Consider the following 25470-nt stretch of genomic DNA (forward strand, 5'->3'; position numbering starts at 1 on the left):
CCAAACCTGTAATCATTCTAGTTGCCTTTTTCTGCACTTTTTCCAGTGCTATAATATCCTTTTTGAGGTGCGGTGACCAGAATTGCATACAGTATTCCAAATGAGACCACACCATCGATTTATACAGGGGCATTATGATACTGGCTGATTTGTTTTCAATTCCCTTCCTAATAATTCCTAGCATGGCGTTGGCCTTGTACCACACCAAGTACAAAGAAAGGAGTTCAAAAATTTTCTTGGGTCTTAATGTAAATGTTTAATAAAACATGAGAAACAGTTTCAATCATGCCCAGACTACATGGGCATCATCTACATTCATAGGGGATTTTTTTTTTTTTACATCTTCCAGAGACGATGGATGATGGTAACACATTGAATCTGGCCACCACTACATGCTCTGGCATCCAATTCCATGTTTTAATCTCTTCTGTCCTGAAATTACTGCCCATCAGTTTTGTTGGATGCCCTCAAGTTCTAGTATTTGGGGAAAGGGAGAAAATTTTCCCTTTGTCAACTCTCTTCACCTCATACATACTTTTAGAAACTTCTATCATATCCCTTGTACATTTTCTAAATCAAAAAGTCCCAGGCTTTTCAGCCTTTCCTCCTAGGGAAGGTGCTCCAACCCCCTGATCCTCTTGGGTTGCCCTCCTCTGCACTTTTTCCAGTTCCATAATCTCTTTTTACAGACACAGTGACCAGAACTGCACACAGTATTCCAAATGAGGCCATGTCATAGGTTTATACAGGGGTATTACAATATTGGTCAATTTACTCTCAATCCTTTTCCTAATAATCCCTAACACAGGATTTGCTTTTTTCACCGCTCCGGCAGACTGGATTGATGCTTTTATTGAGCTGTCCACTATGACCCCTAGATCTTTTCCCCTCTAAGCAAGTTCAGACCCCATTAGCCAATACTTCAAGTTGGGATTTTTTGTCCCTATGTGCATCATTTTGCACTCACCAACACTGAACTTCATTTGTCACATTGTCGGCCACTCACCCAGTTTGTGGAGCTTCAAGTCTTCAGGGATTTGGTTGATATTGTATGCGTTCCCACCAGAACAATGGCTATGTCCTACTGTGGCCTTATAGTTTCAAATGTTAAAATTTAAATAGTTGTAAATTTAAGGTTTGCCAACCTCAAGGTGTGTTTGGAGGGGATGGAGATCTATTACACCAGTGGTCCCCAACCTTTTCGGCACCAGGGACCAGTTTTGTGGAAGACAATTTTTCAAGGGACTGGGGGGGAGGGGCAATGGTTTCGGGATGATACAATTATGCACTTTATTTCTATTAGTTTGGTGTAGTGGTTAAGTACACAGACTCTTATCTGGGAGAACCGGGCTGGATTCCCCACTCCTACATTAGCAGCTGCTGGAATGGCCTTGGGTCAGCCATAGCTCTGGCAGAGGTTGTCCTTGAAAGGGCAGCTCCTGTGAGACCCCTCTCAGCCCCACCCACCTCACAGGGTGTCTGTTGTGGGAGGGCAGAAGGTAAAGGAGATTGTGGCTGCTCTGAGACTCTAAAATTCAGAGTGGAGGGCAGGATATAAATCCAATATTGTCGTCTTATTATTATTGCTACGTTGTAAAATATAATTAAATAATTGTGGCCCAGTTGCTAACAGGCCACGGACTGGTACTGGTCCACAGCCCGGGGGTTGGAAACCCCTGTATTACACCATTAGTAACCATGAAACAACCGAATCTTCTCCAAAATATGGTTTAGATGTACTTAATTGAATATAGAGGTACAGGAATTGAAAGGCACTTTAGGCCAGGTTTGTTACAACGGCCAGATGTGACATAAATTTCACGTTGTTGGGCTGGGCCCTATGTGTCATGAAATGTAATGCCATGTACCGGAGATACAGACTGTATAAAGACAGCAGCTCATAAGTTCTGAGTTGGTGTATTCTCACTGCAAGGCACCACAGGCTGGGGGGGTGTGTGTGTGCAAATTAAGATCCATATGGGCAGACTGTATAGACAGCGGTGCAGCACTGGGCAGTCACTCCTACACTGCTTGACCGCTGCAGACAAGGTTGTTCTGCCATGCTGAAGATGCAGAGTAGCTCCAGTCATTCCCCTCCCGAAGCAGTCTTTGGTTTCCTCCCTTGCATCAGTTGCTTGTGAGGCTGCATAAAAGCCTTGGATGGGCCAGTTCTGGCCGGTGGGCCTTATGTTTGACTCCCCTGCTTGAGGAACTAGTGAAAAGATTGCATCAAGAAGGACATGTGTATGAAGAATTAAATGGATAGAGAGGAAGTCAAACCACTGACTGCACTGAGAAACTGTTAGGAGGAAGAGGAGGGGGACAGAGAGGGAGTTTGAGAGAAAAGAAATGAAAAATTCCAAATCCCTCAAAGCAGGAATTTAGCTATCCTAGGTTTACAGAGCTGGGTCCACTAATCTGAAGGGTGATGATCCAGAAATCCAGAGTGCTTATGCCTGTGGGGCAATGGTAGAATAGTATTGGACTTAAGTAGAATTCCCACAGATTCTCCCCAAAATAATAGTGTCAATCAGCAGAAGGATGCTCCTCTGCGGCAAGGAAATGTCCCAAAGTTCCTAAAAGAACGTTGAGAGCCCCTGAGCAATCAAAAGGCAACAGCCCCCTTGGCTGGCAGAGAAGTGATAGTTATAGGAATCAGCAAAAAAACCAAAAAGCAGTAAAATACAGGAATTTGACGTAAGTGCGGGAAAGGTCCTGGCTTTGCCCACACCTGAGGCAGAGTTACTTGGGCTGGCGGCTTGATAGTAATTAGCATTTGCTATCAAGAGGACTTGCATTTGCTGACACGCTTACATTGATAGAACAAGGCCCAGCTTTGAAGCCCTGCAGCAATGGGTAAGACCAGGGATCGTTTTGTAGAAAAACAGGTGGTGGAGCTCATTAGCATAACTCATTAGCATATGCTGCCTCCCACCAGACAAAAAGCAACCCGACGCAAGATAGGAGAGCCCTGGGCGAGTGAGGCCTGTTTGGGCTGGCTAGAGATCCAGCCAGCCCAAGCAGGCCTAGCTCACCTGGGGCTCTCCTTGGCCAACCACCCCCAAAGTCAAAAAGCCATCAAGCCACCCACCACCCAAAATCACATAAGAAGTGGGAAAAGGGTGACACGGGTTTCTCCAGGGGTTAATGAGAGCTGCTGGGGGTTTGGCAAAGCCCCTGGTGGCTGGCTGGCTGCCCGCTCTCCTAATCCAGGGATTGTTATGCAGCTGCATCTATTATTCAATGGACAAAGATGGGGAGGAGGAGGGGGAACCCTCAGAAAGGTGCAGGAGCTGTGTTCCTGTGAGCTCCTGCTAAATTCAAGGCCTGGGTAAGATACACAGATGCCCTAATAGTGGGTCTGTCTCCTGCTCAAGGTTTTGGCTCCTTTTTAGCATAGCCTGGCTTAAGGAGAGTTAAAGCCTTGCTCTCCTTAAGTCAGGTAAGAGCCAAAGTGAGACATTGCTGGCTTCTAAAATGGCTGCCAAGGTGTGTGTTTAATCAAGATGGGAGTCAGGGCAGACAACATGCATCTAGGAAGGCAGTTGTTAGTAACTTGTCTCGAGGCACTTCAGAACTGCAGCTGCTGAACAGAAGATAGGTCCTGAACCAGTGGAACGCAGGCACATCTCTTTCCTTTCTCTCACCTTCAGAAACAGACAGTGTCAAGCACCTTTCTGAGAGAATGCTGAGATGAACAGAGGGCGTTCTTGGATCCAGAAGTGCACCCTGTAGATGGCCCCCAAACTGGACAATCTGATAGTGTACCTGTAGGAATTATTATGCTCAAATGAGGCTTGGATTTCTTCTGAAACCTTTCAACCATCATTGAAATAATGGATTGTAAATCATATAAAGTCGACAAGCCCCTAGCTTGTCGACTTTATATGATTTACAATCCATATAAAAAAATCCTAGCTCCCGGATGATTTACTACAGAAGATTCCTTTTACATAAAATTTGTGCTCATTCAAGAAAAGTGTCTGTTAACGTGTCCACTATTATCTATCTCCTTCTATGGATTTAAACTGGGATGTTAACAGGAGAGATTAGTTGTCAATTGTACAGTAAGATAAGTCATAGAATCATAGAGTTGGAAGGGGCTTCCAGGGTCATCTAATCCAACCCCCCGCACGATGCAGGAAATTCACAAATGCCTCCACCCCTAAGTTCTGCCTAAGTTCACAGAATCAGCATTGCTGTAGGTGGATCAAGTTGCTGTTTAAAAACCTCCAAAGAAGGAGAGCCCACCATTTCTTGAGGAAGCTTGTTCCACTGAAGAACTGCTGTCAGGAAGTTCTTCCTAATGTTTATCCGGAAACTCTTCTGATTTAATTCCAACCCATTGGTTCTGGTCTGACCTTCTGGGACAACAGAAAACAACCCCACACCATCCTCTATCATATCACCTCTCAGTCATCTTCTCTGCAGGCTAAACGTACCCAACTCCTTCAACCTTTCCTCCTAGGACTTGGTCTCCAGACTCATCGCCATCTTCGTTGTCCTACTCTTGAGAATCTCTTAATAATCACAGCCATCTTTTCTAAATGTTCAATGACTGGCTATTTGTTCTAAAACTTTTCCATGTACAGACATCAAGCTGATGGGTCAGTAGTTACCCGGATCCTCCTTTTCCCCTTTCTTGAAGATGAGGACATTTGCCTCCCTCCAATCTTCTGGCACCTGCCCTGTTCTTCAAGAATTTTAAAAAATAATGGACAGAGGCTTAGAAATTGTGCCCACAAGTTCTTTTAGTAATCTTGGATGCAGTTCATCTGGCCCTGAGGACTTAGTTTCATTTAAAGAAACAAGGTGTTTATGTACTACCCCTATGCTGGTCCTAGGTTGCACCTCCATACCCTCATTATATGTTCTGTGTTTTCCATGGTTGCCACATTAAATAAGGAAGAATCTGCAGGAGTAGAAAGAAAGAACTGGTAATTAGCCTTGTGGATTTTATATACAGGGACCCACAAAAAGCTTGCAAGAGTAGAATTCTCACTCCTACCTTTGCTTCCCCCTCTCCTACTTCTCTCACACTTTCTCCTTCCTGCGACCCCTTTTCTTATCCTTGCTCCATCATGCCTGTCACTTCCTCTCTCTTTCTGTCGGTCCCCCCAATCACTCTTTCTCTTTCTGTTCCCTGCCCCTTCACCCTTCCCAGCTGCCTGCCAGCTTCCTCCACCCCCCAACAGCAGCTGCTTCCCAAGAATCACAACAGATCTCCCAACTGCAGAGATCATTTCCCTGGAAGTTGCCAACTCTAGGTTGGGAAATTCCTGGAGATTTTGGGAGAATGAAGTTTGGGGCAGGAAATGACCTCAGCAGAGTATGCCATAGATACCACCCTCTGAAGCAGCCGTTTTCTCCAAGGGAATGGATCTCTGTCATCTGGAGATCCGCTGTAATTCTGAGTGATCTCCAGTCATCTCTTGGAAGTTGGAAATGCTTGTTACCCTGGAGCTGACAACCTCATTTCCTTCTTGTGAATTTAGGGGAAGGTATTTGTGAGTTTCCTACATTGTGCAGGGGGTTGGACTAGATGACCCTAGAGGTCCCTTCCAACTCTTATGATTCTATGATTCTGACCCAACAGCCAATCTATCTGTATCTGCCTCTCTGTCCTCAGCTTTCAGTCTTCTTTTCCTCCGCAGCCTCTGCTGAGGAAAACAACGGTCTTTCTCTACTGTGGAGACCAAATCAGCTTACATTATCCTTGCCTTCTTATCCAAACAACAACCCTGTGGTTTTGGCTAGTCTGAAAATATGTACCTGATCCAAAACCACCCAGTGAGTTTCCACAGCAAGATGGGGATTCGAACCTGGGTCTCTGAAGGTCTAACCACTATACCACACTGGCTTTCAGAGTGGCTGCTCTTGAATTTCCCAACCTAGTGGGACCTGGAGATCTCCCAGAATTACAACTGAATTCCAAGCAACAGAGATCTGTCTCCCTGGAAAAAATGGCTGTTTCAGAAGGTGGACTGTATGGCATTATACCTGGCCGAGGCCCCTCCCTGCCTTCCTCAGACTGTACCACAAATTCTCCAGGAACTTCCCAACCTGAAGCTGGCAGCCTTAGTCAGGCCTGACCATAATGAGTCCTCCCTCGAAGGCCAAAATAGGCCTACAGAACCCAGCCTGGAATACACTGTTACTCTTCTTTTAATGGTGTCTAATACAATGCAAGACAGTGCAATACAATGCAAGACAGTGCCTACAGAACCAAACTCTTCTGGCTGTCAAAAGCTTTGAGGACATCAGTTCCTTGGAAAAGACAACCGTTATACGGTTAAGGTGCCAGAATTATGGATCAATTTATGAAGCAGAGCTCAGGCTTTCCTAGTATCCTGGAATAACAAAGTCATGACTAAGGCTCATGATATTATTTTACCTAACAGTAATGTGAGGAGGACAGCCCCGTGGCGCAGAGTGGTAAAGCAGCAGTACTGCAGTCTGAACTCTCTGCTCACGACCTGAGCTCGATCCCGGCGGAAGCTGGGTTCAGGTAGCCGGCTCGAGGTTGACTCAGCCATCCATCCTTCCGAAGTCGGTAAAATGAGTACCCAGCTTGCTAGGGGGAAAGTGTAGATGACTAAGGAAGGCAATGGCAAACCACCCCGTAAAAAGTCTGCCGTGAAAACATGAAAGCAATGCCATCCCAGAGTCGAAAACGATTGGTGCTTGCACGGGGGATTACCTTTACCTTTTTAACGTGAGGAGGACAAATGAACTGCAGAAAACTTGTTAGGCTTTTTAAACAACACTTCATTGACAAAGAAACAAATCAGGAAAACCAAACAAGGGAAAGCTACTCAGAGGCAATTCAGAGAAATAACAGTCGAATTCCTTGATTCTGAAGCAGAATCGCTTGCCTTCTTTGATGCAGGTAAACTCTAAAGATAAGAAAGGCATAAATCTCTTGAAGATTAATACTGGTTTACAAAGTAATAAAAATCATGTTTTGAGTCACCATTTGTACTCCATGTCACACCATACTTGACTGATTTATAATCACGTGTAGCCTTCGGTTAATTCGTTTTTGAAGAACATAGCAGTTTTAAAGAAACCGTGCAGCAGCTGCAGCTGAAAGACTGCTTTAACTGAAGTCTGACACAATCCTAGAACATCTTTCAGGGTTGAGCAGAATTGGAGAAGGACACAAAAGTACAGAGAATTTGGGGGCGGGGGCTCAGTTGTTTAGGTTACGGCAATTAAAGTTGGCTTCGGTGTCAGAAAAATCAGAACGCGGTGGTGCGCGGAAGGTAAGCCATAGGTCTGTCCAGTTCAAAAGTACATCCCAGATAAAAAAGGTAAGGGACTCCTCGGATTCTTTCACCGTATAACGCAAACATCCAAAATGCAGAATTTGGCTCTGCACGTGGGGCAAGGCACATGGCTTGACAGCCAGGTTTCCGGGTGCTGCTGATCCTGTCTACTGGCAAACCATTTGCCCATGCAGGTCATACACCACATGGGGCGGCAATAGCACTGCTCACACTCCCCTTCGTGAGGCTCTTGACAGTTCTTCAAAAGCTTGATGTTTGCATTAGTCTGCATACACCCAATGCACGGCTCCAGCTCCTGGGAAAAGACAGAAAAATGCACAATTATCAGTTTAAGTAATTGTACAATGGAAGAGGAAGATGAAGAAGATATTGGATTTATATCCCACCCTCCACTCCGAAGAGTCTCAGAGCGGCTCACAATCTTCTTTACCTTCCCGCCCCCCCCCCCACCACAACAGACACCCTGTGAGGTAGATGAAGATATTGGATTTATATCCTGCCCTCCACTCCAAAGAGTCTCAGAGCGGCTCACAATCTCCTTTCCCTTCCTCCCCCACAACAGACACCCTGTGAGGTAGATGAAGATATTGGATTTATATCCTGCCCTCCACTCCGAAGAGTCTCAGAGCGGCTCACAATCTTCTTTACCTTCCCGCCCCCCCACAACAGACACCCTGTGAGGTAGATGAAGATATTGGCTTTATATCCCACCCTCCACTCCAAAGAGTCTCAGAGCAGCTCACAATCTCCTTTCCCTTCCTCCCCCACAACAGATACCCTGTGAGGTGGGTGGGGCTGGAGAGGACTCTCACAGCAGCTGCCCTTTCAAGGACAGAGTCTCAGAGCGGCCTACAATCTCCTTTCCCTTCCTCCCCCACAACAGACACCCTGTGAGGCGGGTGGGGCTGAGAGGGCTCTCACAGCAGCTGCCCTTTCAAGGACAGAGTCTCAGAGCGGCTCACAATCTCCTTTCCCTCCCTCCCCCACAACAGACACCCTGTGAGGTGGGTAGGGCTGGAGAGGGCTCTCACAGCAGCTGCTCTTTCAAGAACAACCTCTGCAAGAGATATGGCTGACCCAAGGCCATGCCAGCAGGTGCAAGTGGAGGAGTGGGGAATCAAATCCGGTTCTCCCAGATAAGAGTCCGCACACTTAACCACTACACCACACTGGCTCTCCAGAATCACTAGGGCACCTCGATGCGTTGCCCAGGGGCGCACCATAGTGCCTGCTGCCATGTCTCCTGGTGCCACCAAATCTGTTTGGAAAGATGGAGGGGTCCAGTGGGGCGTTTGCGCAGCAAGGCTTCTGATTGGCCACTGGAGTCTTGATGGGCTGTGCAGATTTTTCAGAACATGGCTTTTGGCAGCAGCAGCCTATTAGCTCTGGGACTATCCTCAAGTAAGGAAGACCTCCAATGTGCTCAGAAAGTTGCCTTTGTTGGTAGATAGATCAGTAGCATCCACATCAGCGTCAGAACTGGGTCACCTGAGAGGTCACCTGAGCCACCGTCCCTTCCCCGACTGGTGCTTGCACAGGGGACTACCTTGACCTTTTAGCCATATATACTTCAGCCCCAATAAGAGAACAAAGTTTCAAACTGGCTTCAGACCAACCCGGCTACCCACCTGAATTTATCCAAGCAAGTCTGTGAAGTATTATGTGCAGAGCAACCCTGTTACTGTCAGACATTGGAGAATATGGTTACAATATCATACTGAATGTAACCTGTAACCTGCTGCTTGACATGACTAACTCCATTCTGAATCCTAGTTACTAACCGTGAGACAGAGACCTTGCATATCAAACAGCTTTAGAGATGTTACTAACCCCCACTGTGAATTACTCTGCATAGCACTAACAAAAGCAACAGCCCTTTGAAGGTAACAGGCTTCAAGGAGAGCCAGCAGGGCTCCTCCGTGGAACCGCAAGCGATAAGCCGGAGGGAAAAGTGTTACTTGTAGCATAGAAGTGTGAGAATGCCTTATTGTTTAGAATTGCTTTGAGGTAAGAGTTTAAAACCTTGGGCTGACCGCTCCAATGTATCAGTTCCAATAACTGCCTATTCAGAACTTTGAGATATCAAATAAACGCCTTAACTTTTGCAACAGATGGAGGTCCGTTTACTTTGAAACTCCAACGTCTGACATTTACTTCCTTAAGATTTCAATTTGCATAGTTTGTGGGCTAGGAGAGTGCAAGCTTTCCTTACTTCCTCAGGCAGGCTGCTCCACAAAGTGAGAGTAACCACAGAGAAAGCACACAGAATCATAGAATCGGGAGGGACCTCCAGGGTCATCTAGCCCACGTTTGATTAAATGTTGGAAGCCGCCCTGAGCCATTCGTGGGAAGGGCGGGATATAAATCCCGAATAAATAAAAAAATAAAAAAATGGGCAGTTGTTGATACTGGCCTTACGCAAGCTGGTACCCACAGTGGTCCCTGTCGACATGAGCAAAGCTGTCATGGCGGAGCACAGGGTCTCGCAAATAACAAGGACCACAGCCAGGGACTTTGTATGGGACAGCCAATACCTTAAATAATAATAATAATAATAAATTTATTTTTGTATCCCGCCCTCCCCCGCCAAAGGCAGGCTCAGGGCGGCTCACAGACATGGAACAACCATGATTTCAATAAAATACAATCAATACGATAAGACAAATTAAAATACAATTAAATTACAGTTGTAAATTAGGTTAAAATGAGATAAAACAGCTGTTATGTGTTAGTAATTAAGGTGCTACAATTCACGGTCATATATAAGATGGCTAAAAGTCAATTTAGCCGGGTTCTATCTTGAAAGCGAGCTGAAAGAGGGTGGTTTTGCAAGCCCTGCGGAACTGATTCAGGTCCCGCAGGGCTTGCACCACCTCTGGAAGTTGATTCCACCATTGGGGGGCCATTGTTGAGAAGGCTTGCTCCCTCGTTGTTTTCAATCTAGCCTCTCTTGGTCTAGGGATTTTTAAAAGGTTTTGGAAACTGGATCTCAGTGCTCTCTGGGGAACATATGGGGAGAGGCGGTCCCTAAGGTAGGCAGGTCCTCGGCCATATAGGGCTTTAAAGGTAATAACCAGCACCTTATAGCGAACACGATACACAACCGGCAGCCAGTGCAGCTCCCGCAGCCCAGGCTACATGTGTTCCTACCGAGGTAGTCCCACTAACAGCCTGGCCGCCGCGTTCTGCACTAACTGCAGTTTTCGCGTTCGGTATAAGGGCAGCCCCATGTAGAGGGCATTACAGTAGTCTAGCCTCGAGGTGACCGTTGCGTGGATCACAGTTGCCAGGTCGCTACGCTCCAAGAAGGGAGCCAACTGCCTCGCCCTCCTAAGGTGGAAAAAGGCGGATTTAGCAGTGGCAGCTATCTGGGCTTCCATTGACAAGGAAGACTCTAGTAGCACTCCCAAGCTCTTGACCCTGCGCACTGGTATCAGTGACGCACCGTCAAAGGCCGGTAGGGAGATCTCCCCTCCTGGCCCGCCGCGACCTACGCAAAGGACAAAGAACAAACGGGCAGCCCATGAAGCAGCGATGGAACATTTGTGGAATGGGGCTAACAGGCAAGTTCTGTCTGGCTCCTGCTAATAGCCCAGCCATGGCATCCCAGCACCAACTGGAGTTTCCAAGATGATTATAAGGGGAGACCAATGTACAGCGCATTCATAGAATCACAGAGTTGGGAGGGACCTCTAGGGTCATCTAGTCCGACCCCCTGCACAATGCAGGAAACTCACAAACCCCTCCCCCTAAATTCAAAGGATCTTCATTGCTGTCAGATGGCCATCTAGCCTCTGCTTAAAAACCTCCAAGGAAGGAGAGCCCACCACCTCCCAAAGAAACCTGTTCCACTGAGGAAGCACTCTAACGGTCAGGAAGTTCTTCCTAATAGAATCCTAGAGTTGGAAGGGACCTCCAGGGTCATCTAGTCCAACTGCCTGCACAATGCAGGAAACTCACAAATACCTCCCCCTAAATTCACAGGATCTTCATTGCTGTCAGATGGCCATCTAGCCTCTGTTTAAAAACATCCAAGGAAGGAGAGCCCACCACCTCCCGAGGAAGCCTGTTCCACTGAGGAATCGCTCTAACAGTCAGGAAGTTCTTCGTAATGTTGAGCCGGAAACGCTTTTGATTTAATTTCTGGTTCTGCTCCTACCTTCTGGGGCCACAGAAAACAATTCCACACCATCCTCTATATGACAGCCCTTCAAGTACTTGAAGATGGTGATCATATCACCTCTCAGCTGCTGCCTCTCCAGGCTAAACATCCCCAGCTCCTTCAACCTTTCCTCATAGGACTTGGTTTCTAGACCCCTCACCATCTTCGTCGCCCTCCTCAGGACCCGTTCCAGCTTGTCTATATCCTTCTTAAAATGTGGTGATCAAAACTGAACACAATACTCCAGGGGAGGTCTTACCAGAGCAGAGTAAAGCGATACCATCACATCACGTGATCTGGACACTATACTTCTGTTGATGCAGCCCAAAACTGCATTTGCCTTTTTAGCCACCGCATCACACTGTTGACTCATGTTCAGCGTATGATCCACTAAGACCCCTCGATGCTTTTCGCACATACTACTGCTAAGACAAGTCTCTCCCATCCTATAACTATGCATTGGATTTTTCCTACCTAAATGCAGAACTTTACATTTATCCCTGTTAAAATTCATTTTATTGGTTTTAGCCCAGTTTTCCAGCCTGTCAAGGTCATCCTGTATCCTGTTTCTGTCTTCTTCTGTGTTTGCAACCCCTCCCAATTTAGTATCATCTGCAAATTTAATAAGCATTCCCTCTATTCCTTCATCCAAATCATTGATAAAGATGTTGAACAAAACAGGTCCCAGGACAGATCCTTGAGGCACTCCACTTGTCACTTCTCTTGCAAAGAATGTGTGCACCCTTTACGCTCCGGTTTGGTGTAGTGGTTAAGTGTGTGGACTCTTATCTGGGAGAACCTGCTTTGATTCCCCACTCCTCCACTTGCAGCTGCTGGAATGGCCTTGGGTCAGTCATAGCTATCGCAGGAATTGTCCTTGAAAGGGCAGCTGCTGTGAGAGCCCTCTCCAGCCCCACCCACCTCACAGGGTGTCTGTTGTGGGGGAGGAAGGTAAAGGAGATTGTGAGCCACTATGAGACTCTGTCCTTGAAAGGACAGCTGCTGTGAGAGCCCTCTCAGTCCCACCCACCTCACAGGGTGTCTGTTGTGGGGGGAGAAGATATGGGAGATTGTAAGCCACTCTGAGTCTCTGATTCAGAGAGAAGGGCGGGATATAAAACTGCAGTCGGCTTCTATTAAATTTCTTCTCATTCCGATCTCACTCTGACTGGTCTCAGTTAACTACAAAACCACTTTACCCCAATAGTCCCGCCTTTCCCAGGCCTTCACATCTCTAGCCCCAGGCATGAAGACAGTTGTAAGCAAGCAACCTCTATAATGATCCCGCTACTGTTAAAGTCTCCTTATTAACTAAATAACTTATTATTGCATAAGCAAAAGTGGTATCTTCTCTGTTTAAATGCACGATGAACTGTCGGAACACTCAACACAAAAAAAAAAGTAGGTTCTGGCAACACGAGTAAATCAGAACACAGAAGTCCCTACCTGGTTGCTAGGAAGAGCATAGGTCTGGTTCATCTCCACCAGTGACGTAAAGGTTTCCAGAAACAAGTCGCTTAGGCTCTGATGAATCACCACATTGGCAGCATTACGGATGGGAGCATGGAGCTTCTCTCGCAGTTCCCCATATTCTGTTGAATTCAAACTGGGGAAGACAACATTTATCAGAACGACATGCCAGCCCAGGGGTCCCCAGCCTTTTTTGAGCCTGCGGGCACATCCGGAATTCTGACGGCATGGTGAATGCAGCAACAAAATGGCTGCCACAGGAGGGGGAGTGTTATGTATTGAGACTGGAACGCTGTGCTACCAGAGACTTTGCTGAGCTTGAGACTCCAAAACAACAGTCGCCTGGAGTCTGGGAGGTGGTCCATCAGGAGTCAATGGCCAGTACTTGTACCTATAGTTAAGAGTTGATGGGATTTGGGTGGGATCATTTGCATGCATACAAGCAGGGCAGTTGGCTGATTTCACTTAATAAAGCAGAGCAGTTTCACTGCCATGCGTTTTGAACCCAGTATTTAATAGGGAGCCAGCCACAAAACGATTGCCACAGCTTAACTTCAGTCACACAGTACAGATCGTTATGCTAAGATGGCCGCTACTGCGAAAGCAACATTTTAAAAAATCTACACAGCCAATCAGATCTCCAGTAGTCAGTTAGAATATTTGCTGGATTTGCAGTTAGAAGATTTGCACCCCGCAGTGGGTGACAGAAAAGGTGTCAGTGGGGTGCCCCGACACCCACAGGCACCATGTTGAGCCCCCGGCATTAGCCGCTTGTGAAAGTATACATAGAAATGTATTTTTCTAATTTAAATGTAAGTCTACATAAAGGCAACGTGGCCTGGTCCAGTATAAATCACGGGCACTTCTTTCTATATGGAAAAGGGACAGAATATACCAGGAGTGGCCAAACATTCTTAAATTAAGAGCCACATAGAATAAACATCAGATGGTTGAGAGCTGCAGTACATGATGTCAGATGTCTGAGAGCTGGAAGGAAGGGAGGGGGAGGGAGGGAGAGGTGGAAAAAAAGCTACTTTAACTTTAAATGCATTCTCCAAGCCACAGGCTGGCTTGGAGAAGTGATTTAAAGAGAAAAAAGCCTTCTTCAAGCCAGCTGACAGGATGGTGGGGGCTTTGAGAGTCACACAATGTGGGTGAAAGAGCCACATGTGGCTCCCAAGCCACAATTTGGCCACCCCTTGGATATACGTAGGCCAAACACAGAAGGTTCCAGAAATTATCACAGCACATGGGTCTCCCCCTCTTTCATCAACAGGGCAGCCAAGGCTCTGCCCCCTCGATATCAGCTGGCCTACGTAGCAGCAGCATGACTTCCAGAATATACAGGAAGTGACATCATCACATCTCTGGCAACATGGGACACTGATATTTGGGCAAAAAGCTCTATGGTAGCAATAGGTTTTACCATAGAGTTTTTACAAAACACCAGAATGGCCTGCATTGCCAGCAATGCTACAGGGTTCTGAAAATAAACAGAAATCCAAAAAATGTTGAACTGAAGTATGAGCTATATCATTTTTGTAAAAGATTTTGGTAAAGAGCTGCAGGTAGCCTGGCGCTCTGAGCCCCTCCACCCAACTCTGTGACCTCTGATACAGTTTTCTGGAATGGAAAAAACCAGAAGCATTCTGAGAAATGCTGAGCACAAAAGAACAAGGAGAATATTGGGAGGGGGGGAAGAGAATGGTCTTCAGTGCATCACTGGGTGTGTGTGTAGGGGGGAAGAACTTGTGAATTTCCTATACTGTGTAGAGGGTTGGACTAGATGGCTGATGCATACAGCCCAGCTGCTCTCAGCCAAGAGGGGCGGGGGGGGGGGGGGGGAGGGAAGAATGCGCCCTGCAGCGCCCCCGCCTAATGGACCTCGCCTATTCCCACATGACGGCCACGGACCAAGGCCATAAAGGGCTTTGTATACAATAGTCAATACCTTGAACTGAGCCCAGTAATTGATGGGCAGCCAGTGGCGTGACTGCAGAATGGGAGTGAGGTGTATGTTCCGCCAAGCAGCATTAACCTAGCTGCGGCGTTCTGAACTCACTGGAGTCTCCAAACAGACTTCAAGGGAAGACCTATGCAGAGTGGATTACAGCAGTCTAATCTTGATGTTACCATGGCATCGCGGTCCCGTTTGCCAGATGAGCTGAGTCAAGGTGGGGGTATGTGTGGCATTTTGTGAGCTGGACTGAGTTGGAAGAAAGTGTTCTTGCAGCCACACGAACCTCCTTTATCATCAGCAATGCTGGCTCCATTATAATCCCTTTTCGCATGGGCGAAAAGACTGTACCGGAAGGAACTCCGCGAGAGACCTCCCACACGGAAGATATCTGGTCTCCAACAGGAGCCCTCCGAGTCTGATTCAGGAGGAAAGATTTCAAACAGTCCAACTTCTGTCTCCAAACGCATTTATCTATCTACCATGGGGCCCATCAATACCTTTCTCGGTGCCTGCCAAGCATTTTTAGTAAGAGGCTGAGGCCACATGGAGCTGTGCACCAACGGGGCTTCCGAGTGGTCCCTGGAGATCAGATTGACCGTGCAGGTTAAAATATTGTTGCTTCAGCTGCGACCACAGTGTTGGTTTTAGTCTCTTGCTCCTTTTTCCCCAGTACATTTTTTAAAAATTACTTCTTGTTACTGCTGAACGTTGGCTCTGCCTTCTCCAGCAGCCATGTTATAATTAGCTCCGTTTCCTGTGGCAATCATGTTGGGACTCCGCTCACCATCCTGTGCCGGAATTCCAGACATGTTTGCAGGCTCAGAAAGGCTGGGGATCCCTCTGTTGCAGGACAGAAGGCAAAGAAAAGAAGAACTGTATGGTGAATAACATGGGGAAACAAGAGTCTTGCAGGACCTTAAAAGACAAATTAATTTTTACGCTAGCATACATTTTCGCTGCATCTGAACAAGTCGGCTCTAGTTAGCAAAAGCCTGAGTTAAGAGTAAAAACTGTTAATCTTTACACATCATAAGGCTCCTGTTTGTTTTTTCCTGTAATAGACTAACACAGTACTAGCCCTACGAGTTGCCACATAGGTAAAAGTACCACCAGTTAAGCTTCAAGTTTTTGTTCACATCTACAAAAACTAGGGTTGCCAATCTCCAGGCTGGGGCAGGAGATCCCCCGTTTTGGAGGCCCTCCCCCCGCTTCAGGGTCGTGAGAAAGCGGGGGAAGGGGAGGGAAATGTCTGCTCTATTATTCCCTATGTAGATTTATTCCCATAGAAAATCATGGAGAATTGACTGTGGGTATCTGGGGCTCTGGGGGGGCTGTTTTTTGAGGTAGAGGCACCAAATTTTCAGTACAGCATCTAGTGCCTCTCCCCAAAATATCCCCCAAGTTTCAAAACGATTGGACCAGGGGGTCCAATTCTATGAGCCCCCAAAAAGGTGCCCCTATTCTTCATTATTTCCTGTGGGAGGTAGGCATTGAAAAGGTGTGCCGTCCCTTTAAATGTGATGGCCAGAACTCCCTTTGGAGTTCAATTATGCTTGTCACAGCCTCGATCTTGGCTCCACCCCTAATGTCTCCTGGCTCCACCCCCAAAGTCTCCTGGCTCCACCCCCAAAGTCCCCAGATATTTCTTAAATTGGACTTGGCAACCCTAACAAAAACCTTACCCATTACTATTAAAAGTTTATAACCATAACAATTTTTAAAAATTAATTAGATTATCCTAAAATAACGGGGGGGAGGGGGGTTTGTAAAGAGCATTAATATTAAGTTGACAGAGATTAAAATGTGTAAAACACTTAAAAATACCTGACAGATATCCAACGGTTATCTGCCCTATCAATTTACCAACTCTTTGTGCTGGATCAAAAGGCTAACCCTCCCCTTGCTTCTTAGGAAAAAAGACAGCATGGAGATGTTGGTCAGGGATCCCCAATCTTTTTGAGCCTGTGGGCGCCCCTGGAATTCTGACACAGGTCACTGAGTGCAGCCACAGGAGGGGAAGCCAGCTACAAAATGGCTGCCGCAGCTTGGAGCACCTCTGAGACCGCACGTGTGGCTCATGCAGAACCTGCCCTCCCCGCAGGCAGGGATGTGACGGTGAGGCAGGTGCTGGTGTGGGGTGCCTGAGGCCCTAGTATCAGCCCTGCCACCCTTGATAGGAAATGAAATAGGGGTTAAAAAGCTAGCTGGTTTTACCGGATATTGAAAGGCTTCACGTGGGGGTTAGTGGTGCCAACCCGGATGGTGAGGAACTGGGCAGGCATATTTGAGTCCGGCAAGAGTTCGTGCTGCCTTGAATCCACCACTGTGAGATCGATGTCTTGCTGCTGGGCGACACGTAAAGAGTATGTGGTCACTTTCATGATCCAGGTGTCCGTCACGATGACTCGTGCTCCGGGGGCCCCCGTAGCAAACTTGTCGATCCTCCTGAACTCTGTGTTGATGGAAGACGCAACCGCTCTCCAGCCGGACTGGGGGAGCGCGTAAAAAGAAATTGTCCGGACCAAGGGATGGTTGTTCCAATCGTTTCGGGACCAGTAATAGGCCAGGAGGCCAGCAGCTGCCGCCGCAAGAACAGCCAAGAGGAAGAAGAGTCGCCAGGGGTCCGGGGCCTGGTCAAAACGGCAGAGCTTCGTCTCAGGTGCGGCAAAGCAAAGGCCGGCACAGTAGCCTGCGGGGGGGAAAGGAACTTTCAGAAGAGAAAGCAAATCCTTGACATGCACACTCAGGCACACAACTCAGGTACATAAAGCTTAGAGCATGGGCGATAAGACTGTACCAGAAGGAACTCCACGAGAGACCTCCCACTGTCATGGGTGCTGGGGACCCTGCAGAAGAAGCTGAGCCTGCAGAAGAAACTGTGCTGGGGACCCTGCAGAAGAAGCTGAGCCTGCAGAAGAAACTGTGCCCCTGCCACCTGCACCAGTGCCCCTGCCTCCTGCTGGAGAAGATCCAAGCCCCCCTGCCTTGCCCTCTCGGGTGGCTCGTGTGCATGACCGCCCTCGTCAGGACCTCGGGGATCGGAGGAGGGCGGCACGCTCACGAGCAAGACGCTCCCTGAGCCCTGAGTTTTGAAAGGATTCTGGCCCTTCTAGGAGTGAGGATGCTTGAGTCTCAGCAGGATCCTGGCTGCCTCTCTGAGCCAGCCATTAGCCCAAATGGGCAACAGACAGCAGAGGGCTATATAGCTGTGGGCTTTGGGAGGAGGCTTTGTGGAAGCAACTAGTCAGTTGCCTGACGTTCTAGCATCCACTCTGGCTTTTGACTTTGGCTTCTGGACCCCCTGACTTTGGCTTTGACTCCTGGACCCCCTGACTTTGACTTCTGAACCTCTGACCTGTGATACCTGGACTGTGATTCGGTTTTGGCGCCTTGGACCCTCTTTGCTCACCAGCTACAGACCTTGGACTGCCCCTGGACTTTGCCTGACCCGGCCCCAGCCCGTGACACCCACACGGAAGATATCTGGTCTCCAACAGGAGCTCTCCGAGTCTGATTCAGGAGGAAAAATTTCAAACAGTCCAACTTCTGTCTCCAAACGCATTTATCTATCTACCATGGTGCCCATCAATACCTTTCTCGGTGCTTTGCCCAAAAGTCCCCAGTGTGGAGCCTGTGGACACCATGGCACCCACCGACACCTTTCCTGGTGCCCACCGACTGTTTTTAGCAAGTGGGTGAGGCCAGGACCGAATCTACATGTTTTTTGAGGGGGGGCAAAATTAAAAAATGGCACCCCCTTATGGGCCATTCTATCTTATGATCCCATAGAATATAATGGACTCCATACCCAATTTGACGCCCCCCTCCGTCGGCACCTGAGGTAAGCACCCCCCCTCTCCCCCCCAGATCCGACCCTGGGCAGAGCTTTTGCACAGCAGGGCTGGGCTGTGCAGATTTTTAAACAGATGCTTCGGCGGCAGCCGCTACTGCAAACATGAGGATCCTCCCCTGCATGATTGAGAGCAAGCTGCATGATGAACACAAGAAAATGTTTTAAGCAAGGATAAGTGTTTAAACAATACTTGCTGCCAGAGTTGGTCTCCCTTACTGCAGCCTCTCTCTCTTATTGCCCAGCAGCTCTGGCTGGGTTCTTGTACCCTAGCCCATAGAATCACAGAGTTGGAAGGGACCTCCAGGGTCATCTAGCCCAACCTCCTGCACAATGCAGGAAAACCCACAAATACCTCCCCCTAAATCCACAGGATCTTCATCGCTGTCAGACGGCCATCTAGCCTCTGTTGAAAAACCTCCAAGGAAAGAGAGCTGTCTGTTATTTATATTTTAACTGTTTTTAATTTACTAAATGATGATGTCTTTTTATTATCTGATGTAATCCGCCCTGAGCCTGCTTGTGGGGACTCTAGATCGAAATAATAAATAAAATACATTTGTGCTTGGTTCCCCCCTCGCCCTCCCTTTGTGGGCAGCCATTCTGTAGCAGTAGAAAAGAGCGGGAGTCCAGAAGCAACACCCTTTGCGGCCGGGGACGAGCTTTCCCAAGACACTGCTCACTCCTTTAGAGCCACGAGGCTTCCCACCTGAACCTTTGCCTGCACAAAGAGTCCAGTTGTACCTGCTTTAAGACCAACCAAGTTTTATTCAGAATGTAAGCTTTCATGTGCTCTAAGCACACTTCATCAGACAACAGTATGGAATGAAAAGCTCTTCTAAATAGAGAGAAAGTGGGCAGTGAGTTAGTATGCAGTCATGGGAATGTTTTTAGCAGATCCAAAGGATCACAAGTTGGGGTCTGCTTGGAGCACACAAAAGCTGACATGCTGAATAAAACTTGGCTGGTCTTAAAGGTGCCACTTGACTCTTGCTTTGTTCTGCTGCTTCAAACCAACACGGCTGCCCGCCTGGATCTTTGCCTGCCCAGGACAGCTTATGCCCAGAATACAAGGGTGTGTTGTTGATCTTCAAGGCGCCAGGGAGGAGGGGAGCATAGGGTTGCCAATCCCCAGGTGGGGGCAGGGGATCCCCCGGTTTGAAGGCCCTCCCCCCCTTCAGGGTCCTCAGAAAGCAGGGGGAGGGGAGGGAAATGTCTGCTGGGAACTCTATTATTCCCTAGGGAGATTTATTCCCATAGAAAATAATGGAGAATTGATCTGCAGGTATCTGGGGCTCTGGGGGGGGGGCTGTTTGTTGAGGTAGAGACACCAAATTTTCTGTACAACATCTGGTACCTCTCCCTAAAATAACCCCCAAGTTTCAAAACGGTTAGATCAGGGGGTCCAATTCTATGAGCCCCCAAAGAAGGTGCCCCTATCTTTCATTATTTCCTATGGAAGGAAGGCATTGAAAAGGTGTGCTGTCCCTTTCAATGTGATGGCCAGAACTCCCTTTGGAGTTCAATGATGCTTGTCACAGCCTTGATCTTGGCTCCACCCCCGAAGTCTCCTGGCTCCACCCCCAAAGTCCCCCAATATTTCTTAAATTGGCCTTGGCAACCCTTGTTCCTGGCTCCACCCCAATGTCTCCTGGCTCTACCCCCAAAGTCTCCTGGCTCCACCCCCAAAGTCTCCCGATATTTCTTGAATTGGGCTTGGCAACCCTTGTTCCTGGCTCCACCCCAATGTCTCCTGGCCCCACCCCCAAAGTCCCCAGATATTTCTTGAATTGGGCTTGGCAACCTTTGTTCCTGGCTCCATCCCAATGTCTCCTGGCTCCACCCCCAAAGTCTCCTGGCTCCACCCCCAAAGTCCCCAGATATTTCTTGAATTGGGCTTGGCAACCATTGCTCCTGGCTCCACCCCCAAAGTCTCCTGGCTCCACCCCCAAAGTCTCCCGATATTTCTTGAATTGGGCTTGGCAACCCTTGTTCCTGGCTCCACCCTCAAAGTCTCCTGGCCGCACCCCCAAAGTCCCCAGCTATTTCTTGAATTGGGCTTGGCAACCCTTGTTCCTGGCTCCACCCCAATGTCTCCTGGCTCCACCCCCAATGTCTCCTGGCCCCACCCCCAAAGTCCCCAGATATTTCTTGAATTGGGCTTGGCAACCCTTGTTCCTGGCTCCACCCCCAAAGTCTCCTGGCCGCACCCCCAAAGTCCCCAGCTATTTCTTGAATTGGGCTTGGCAACCCTTGTTCCTGGCTCCACCCCAATGTCTCCTGGCTCCACCCCCAATGTCTCCTGGCCCCACCCCCAAAGTCCCCAGATATTTCTTGAATTGGGCTTGGCAACCCTTGTTCCTGGCTCCACCCCAATGTCTCCTGGCCCCACCCCCAAAGTCTCCTGGCCCCACCCCCAAAGTCCCCAGATATTTCTTGAATTGGGCTTGGCAACCCTTGTTCCTGGCTCCACCCCAATGTCTCCTGGCTCCACCCCCAAAGTCTCCTGGCTCCACCCCCAAAGTCCCCAGATATTTCTTGCCTTGGGCTTGGCAACCCTTGTTCCTGGCTCCACTCCAATGTCTCCTGGCCCCACCCCCAAAGTCCCCAGATATTTCTTGAATTGGGCTTGGCAGCCCTTGCTCCTGGCTCCACCCCCAAAGTCTCCTGGCTCCACCCCCAAAGTCTCCCGATATTTCTTGAATTGGGCTTGGCAACCCTTGTTCCTGGCTCCACCCCCAAAGTCTCCTGGCCCCACCCCCAAAGTCCCCAGATATTTCTTGAATTGGGCTTGGCAACCCTTGTTCCTGGCTCCACCCCAATGTCTCCCGGCTCCACCCCCAAAGTCTCCTGGCTCCACCCCCAAAGTCCCCAGATATTTCTTGCCTTGGGCTTGGCAACCCTTGTTCCTGGCTCCACCCCAATGTCTCCTGGCTCTACCCCCAAAGTCTCCTGGCTCCACCCCCAAAGTCCCCAGATATTTCTTGCCTTGGGCTTGGCAACCCTTGTTCCTGGCTCCACCCCAATGTCTCCTGGCTCTACCCCCAAAGTCTCCTGGCTCCACCCCCAAAGTCCCCAGATATTTCTTGCCTTGGGCTTGGCAACCCTTGTTCCTGGCTCCACCCCCAATGTCTCCTTGCCCCACCCCCAAAGTCTCCTGGCCCCACCCCCAAAGTCCCCAGATATTTCTTGAATTGGGCTTGGCAACCCTTGTTCCTGGCTCCACCCCCAAAGTCCCCAGATATTTCTTGCCTTGGGCTTGGCAACCCTTGTTCCTGGCTCCACCCCAATGTCTCCTGGCTCTACCCCCAAAGTCTCCTGGCTCCACCCCCAAAGTCCCCCGATATTTCTTGAATTGGGCTTGGCAACCCTTGTTCCTGGCTCCACCCCCAAAGTCTCCTGGCCGCACCCCCAAAGTCCCCAGCTATTTCTTGAATTGGGCTTGGCAACCCTTGTTCCTGGCTCCACCCCAATGTCTCCTGGCTCCACCCCCAATGTCTCCTGGCCCCACCCCCAAAGTCCCCAGATATTTCTTGAATTGGGCTTGGCAACCCTTGTTCCTGGCTCCACCCCAATGTCTCCTGGCTCCACCCCAATGTCTCCTGGCCCCACCCCCAAAGTCCCCAGATATTTCTTGAATTGGCCTTGGCAACCCTTGTTCCTGGCTCCACCCCAATGTCTCCTGGCTCCACCCCCAAAGTCCCCCAATATTTCTTAAATTGGCCTTGGCAACCCTTGTTCCTGGCTCCACCCCAATGTCTCCTGGCTCTACCCCCAAAGTCTCCTGGCTCCACCCCCAAAGTCTCCCGATATTTCTTGAATTGGGCTTGGCAACCCTTGCTCCTGGCTCCACCCCAATGTCTCCTGGCCCCACCCCCAAAGTCCCCAGATATTTCTTGAATTGGGCTTGGCAACCTTTGTTCCTGGCTCCACCCCAATGTCTCCTGGCTCCACCCCCAAAGTCTCCTGGCTCCACCCCCAAAGTCCCCAGATATTTCTTGAATTGGGCTTGGCAACCCTTGCTCCTGGCTCCACCCCCAAAGTCTCCTGGCTCCACCCCCAAAGTCTCCCGATATTTCTTGAATTGGGCTTGGCAACCCTTGTTCCTGGCTCCACCCTCAAAGTCTCCTGGCCGCACCCCCAAAGTCCCCAGCTATTTCTTGAATTGGGCTTGGCAACCCTTGTTCCTGGCTCCACCCCAATGTCTCCTGGCTCCACCCCCAATGTCTCCTGGCCCCACCCCCAAAGTCCCCAGATATTTCTTGAATTGGGCTTGGCAACCCTTGTTCCTGGCTCCACCCCCAAAGTCTCCTGGCCGCACCCCCAAAGTCCCCAGCTATTTCTTGAATTGGGCTTGGCAACCCTTGTTCCTGGCTCCACCCCAATGTCTCCTGGCTCCACCCCCAATGTCTCCTGGCCCCACCCCCAAAGTCCCCAGATATTTCTTGAATTGGGCTTGGCAACCCTTGTTCCTGGCTCCACCCCAATGTCTCCTGGCCCCACCCCCAAAGTCTCCTGGCCCCACCCCCAAAGTCCCCAGATATTTCTTGAATTGGGCTTGGCAACCCTTGTTCCTGGCTCCACCCCAATGTCTCCTGGCTCCACCCCCAAAGTCTCCTGGCTCCACCCCCAAAGTCCCCAGATATTTCTTGCCTTGGGCTTGGCAACCCTTGTTCCTGGCTCCACTCCAATGTCTCCTGGCCCCACCCCCAAAGTCCCCAGATATTTCTTGAATTGGGCTTGGCAGCCCTTGCTCCTGGCTCCACCCCCAAAGTCTCCTGGCTCCACCCCCAAAGTCTCCCGATATTTCTTGAATTGGGCTTGGCAACCCTTGTTCCTGGCTCCACCCCAATGTCTCCTGGCTCTACCCCCAAAGTCTCCTGGCTCCACCCCCAAAGTCCCCCGATATTTCTTGAATTGGGCTTGGCAACCCTTGTTCCTGGCTCCACCCTAATGTCTCCTGGCTCTACCCCCAAAGTCTCCTGGCTCCACCCCCAAAGTCCCCCGATATTTCTTGAATTGGGCTTGGCAACCCTTGTTCCTGGCTCCACCCCCAAAGTCTTCTGGCCGCACCCCCAAAGTCCCCAGCTATTTCTTGAATTGGGCTTGGCCACCCTTGTTCCTGGCTCCACCCCAATGTCTCCTGGCTCCACCCCCAATGTCTCCTGGCCCCACCCCCAAAGTCCCCAGATATTTCTTGAATTGGGCTTGGCAACCCTTGTTCCTGGCTCCACCCCAATGTCTCCTGGCTCCACCCCAATGTCTCCTGGCCCCACCCCCAAAGTCCCCAGATATTTCTTGAATTGGCCTTGGCAACCCTTGTTCCTGGCTCCACCCCAATGTCTCCTGGCTCCACCCCCAAAGTCTCCTGGCCCCACCCCCAAAGTCCCCAGATATTTCTTGCCTTGGGCTTGGCAAGCCTAGGGGAGCAGCACCTGAAGCCTGTGGGGAGGCCCAAGCGGCGAGGCCTGCTGCCACCTTGACTCCTGCCAGGCCCGTGGGCAGGCTGCCACCCCCCGCCCGGGGCACCCCAGAGAGGGCGGGCCGGCCTGGGGGCGCCCCTCCCCTCCCTCCCCTCCGGGGCGGCTCACCGAGGGGCAGCAGGGCGTGGGCCAGGAGGGTGGCGGTGCCGCGCCGCAGGTGGTACTGCACGAAGGCCGCGTCCTCGCTGCCCAGCCAGGCGCCCAGCACGCTCTGCACCGTCAGGCCGGCCGAGCGGAACTCGTCGGGCGGGAAGACGAAGCACACGGCCAGCACCACGTAGGCCAGCGTGAAGGCCGCCGCCGGGCTCTCCATGGCAGCCCCGGGACGGCCAGGCCGCGCCTCCTCCCTCGGCCCCACTGCGCCCTCGCGGGGCGGCGCCGCACAAGGAGGCCGGCCCGGCCCAGGGAAGCAGCGGCTGCGGCCGCCTCCAAACCACATGGGGCCTGCCTGGGCATCCCCCGGAATCGACATCTGCGCACCAAGCCCAGTCAGCCTCTCTTGGCAGGCAAAGAGCGGTGCGTGCGACATGAATGGAGGACATGTCGTAGAGATGAGTGTCGTATAAAACAGAAGGGAAACACAACTTTCATGCACACTTGTAGGGACAGAAATTATTACTGGGACATCCTTTGGCGCGACTTAGAGGTTGACAAGATCATGCCTGGGATGGAGAAGGTAGAGAAAGAAGTCCCTTTCTCCCTTTCTCACAATACAAGAACTCGTGGGCATTCGAAGAAATTGCTGAGCAGACAGGTTAAGACGGATAAGAGGAAGTCCTTCTTCACCCAAAGGGTGATTAACATGTGGAATTCACTGCCACAGGAAGTGATGGCGGCTACAAGCATAGCCAGCTTCAAGAGGGGATTGGATAAAAAATATGGAGCAGAGGTCCATCAGTGGCTATTAACCACAGTGTATATATGTGTGTGTGTGTGTGTGTCTATATTGGCCACTGTGTGATACAGTGTTGGGCTGGATGGGCCATTGGCCTGATCCAACAGGGCTTCTCTGATGTTCTTCTGTGACACAGAGTGTTGGACTGGATGGGCCATTGGCCTGATCCAACAGGGCTTCTCTTATGTTCTTCTGTGACACAGAGTGTTGGACTGGATGGGCCATTGGCCGGATCCAACAGGGCTTCTCTGATGTTCTTCTGTGACACAGAGTGTTGGACTGGATGGGCCATTGGCCGGATCCAACAGGGCTTCTCTGATGTTCTTCTGTGACACAGAGTGTTGGACTGGATGGGCCATTG

At 49.8% G+C, this 25470-nt stretch overlaps 2 protein-coding genes across 2 annotated transcripts in view; one reads left to right on the forward strand and one right to left on the reverse strand.

Annotated features, from left to right (window-relative positions):
* Positions 1–6747: 6747 nt before the first annotated feature.
* Positions 6748–24556, reverse strand: TMEM129 (transmembrane protein 129, E3 ubiquitin ligase). The gene is made up of 4 exons (XM_060236748.1): positions 24323–24556; positions 17096–17570; positions 12898–13057; positions 6748–7584 (listed from the first exon to the last, which is right to left on the reverse strand). Exons 1-4 carry the CDS (start codon positions 24525–24527, stop codon positions 7336–7338), a joined length of 1089 nt encoding a protein of 362 aa, XP_060092731.1. The 5' UTR covers positions 24528–24556; the 3' UTR covers positions 6748–7335.
* Positions 24526–25470, forward strand: part of TACC3 (transforming acidic coiled-coil containing protein 3) — a 32063-nt gene continuing 31118 nt past the window's right edge. Inside the window, exon 1 of the mRNA XM_060236290.1 lies at positions 24526–24774. Within this exon, the coding sequence (XP_060092273.1) occupies positions 24526–24774 (249 nt within the window). The remainder of the gene's footprint in view (positions 24775–25470) is intronic.

The sequence above is a fragment of the Heteronotia binoei genome, chromosome 4 (genome assembly GCF_032191835.1).
Source record: "Heteronotia binoei isolate CCM8104 ecotype False Entrance Well chromosome 4, APGP_CSIRO_Hbin_v1, whole genome shotgun sequence".
In the NCBI taxonomy this organism is placed as follows: Eukaryota; Metazoa; Chordata; class Lepidosauria; order Squamata; family Gekkonidae; genus Heteronotia; species Heteronotia binoei.

Excerpts from the sequence above, each read along its gene's own strand:
- TMEM129 (XM_060236748.1), bottom strand. The coding sequence starts at position 24,527 with ATGGAGAGCCCGGCGGCGGCCTTCACGCTGGCCTACGTGGTGCTGGCC. Across the intron at positions 17,571-24,322 it reads CCACGCCCTGCTGCCCCTCG|GCTACTGTGCCGGCCTTTGC; the intron begins GTGAGCCGCCCC and ends TCCCCCCCGCAG. Across the intron at positions 13,058-17,095 it reads GTGAAGCCTTTCAATATCCG|TTTGAATTCAACAGAATATG; the intron begins GTAAAACCAGCT and ends TGTCTTCCCCAG.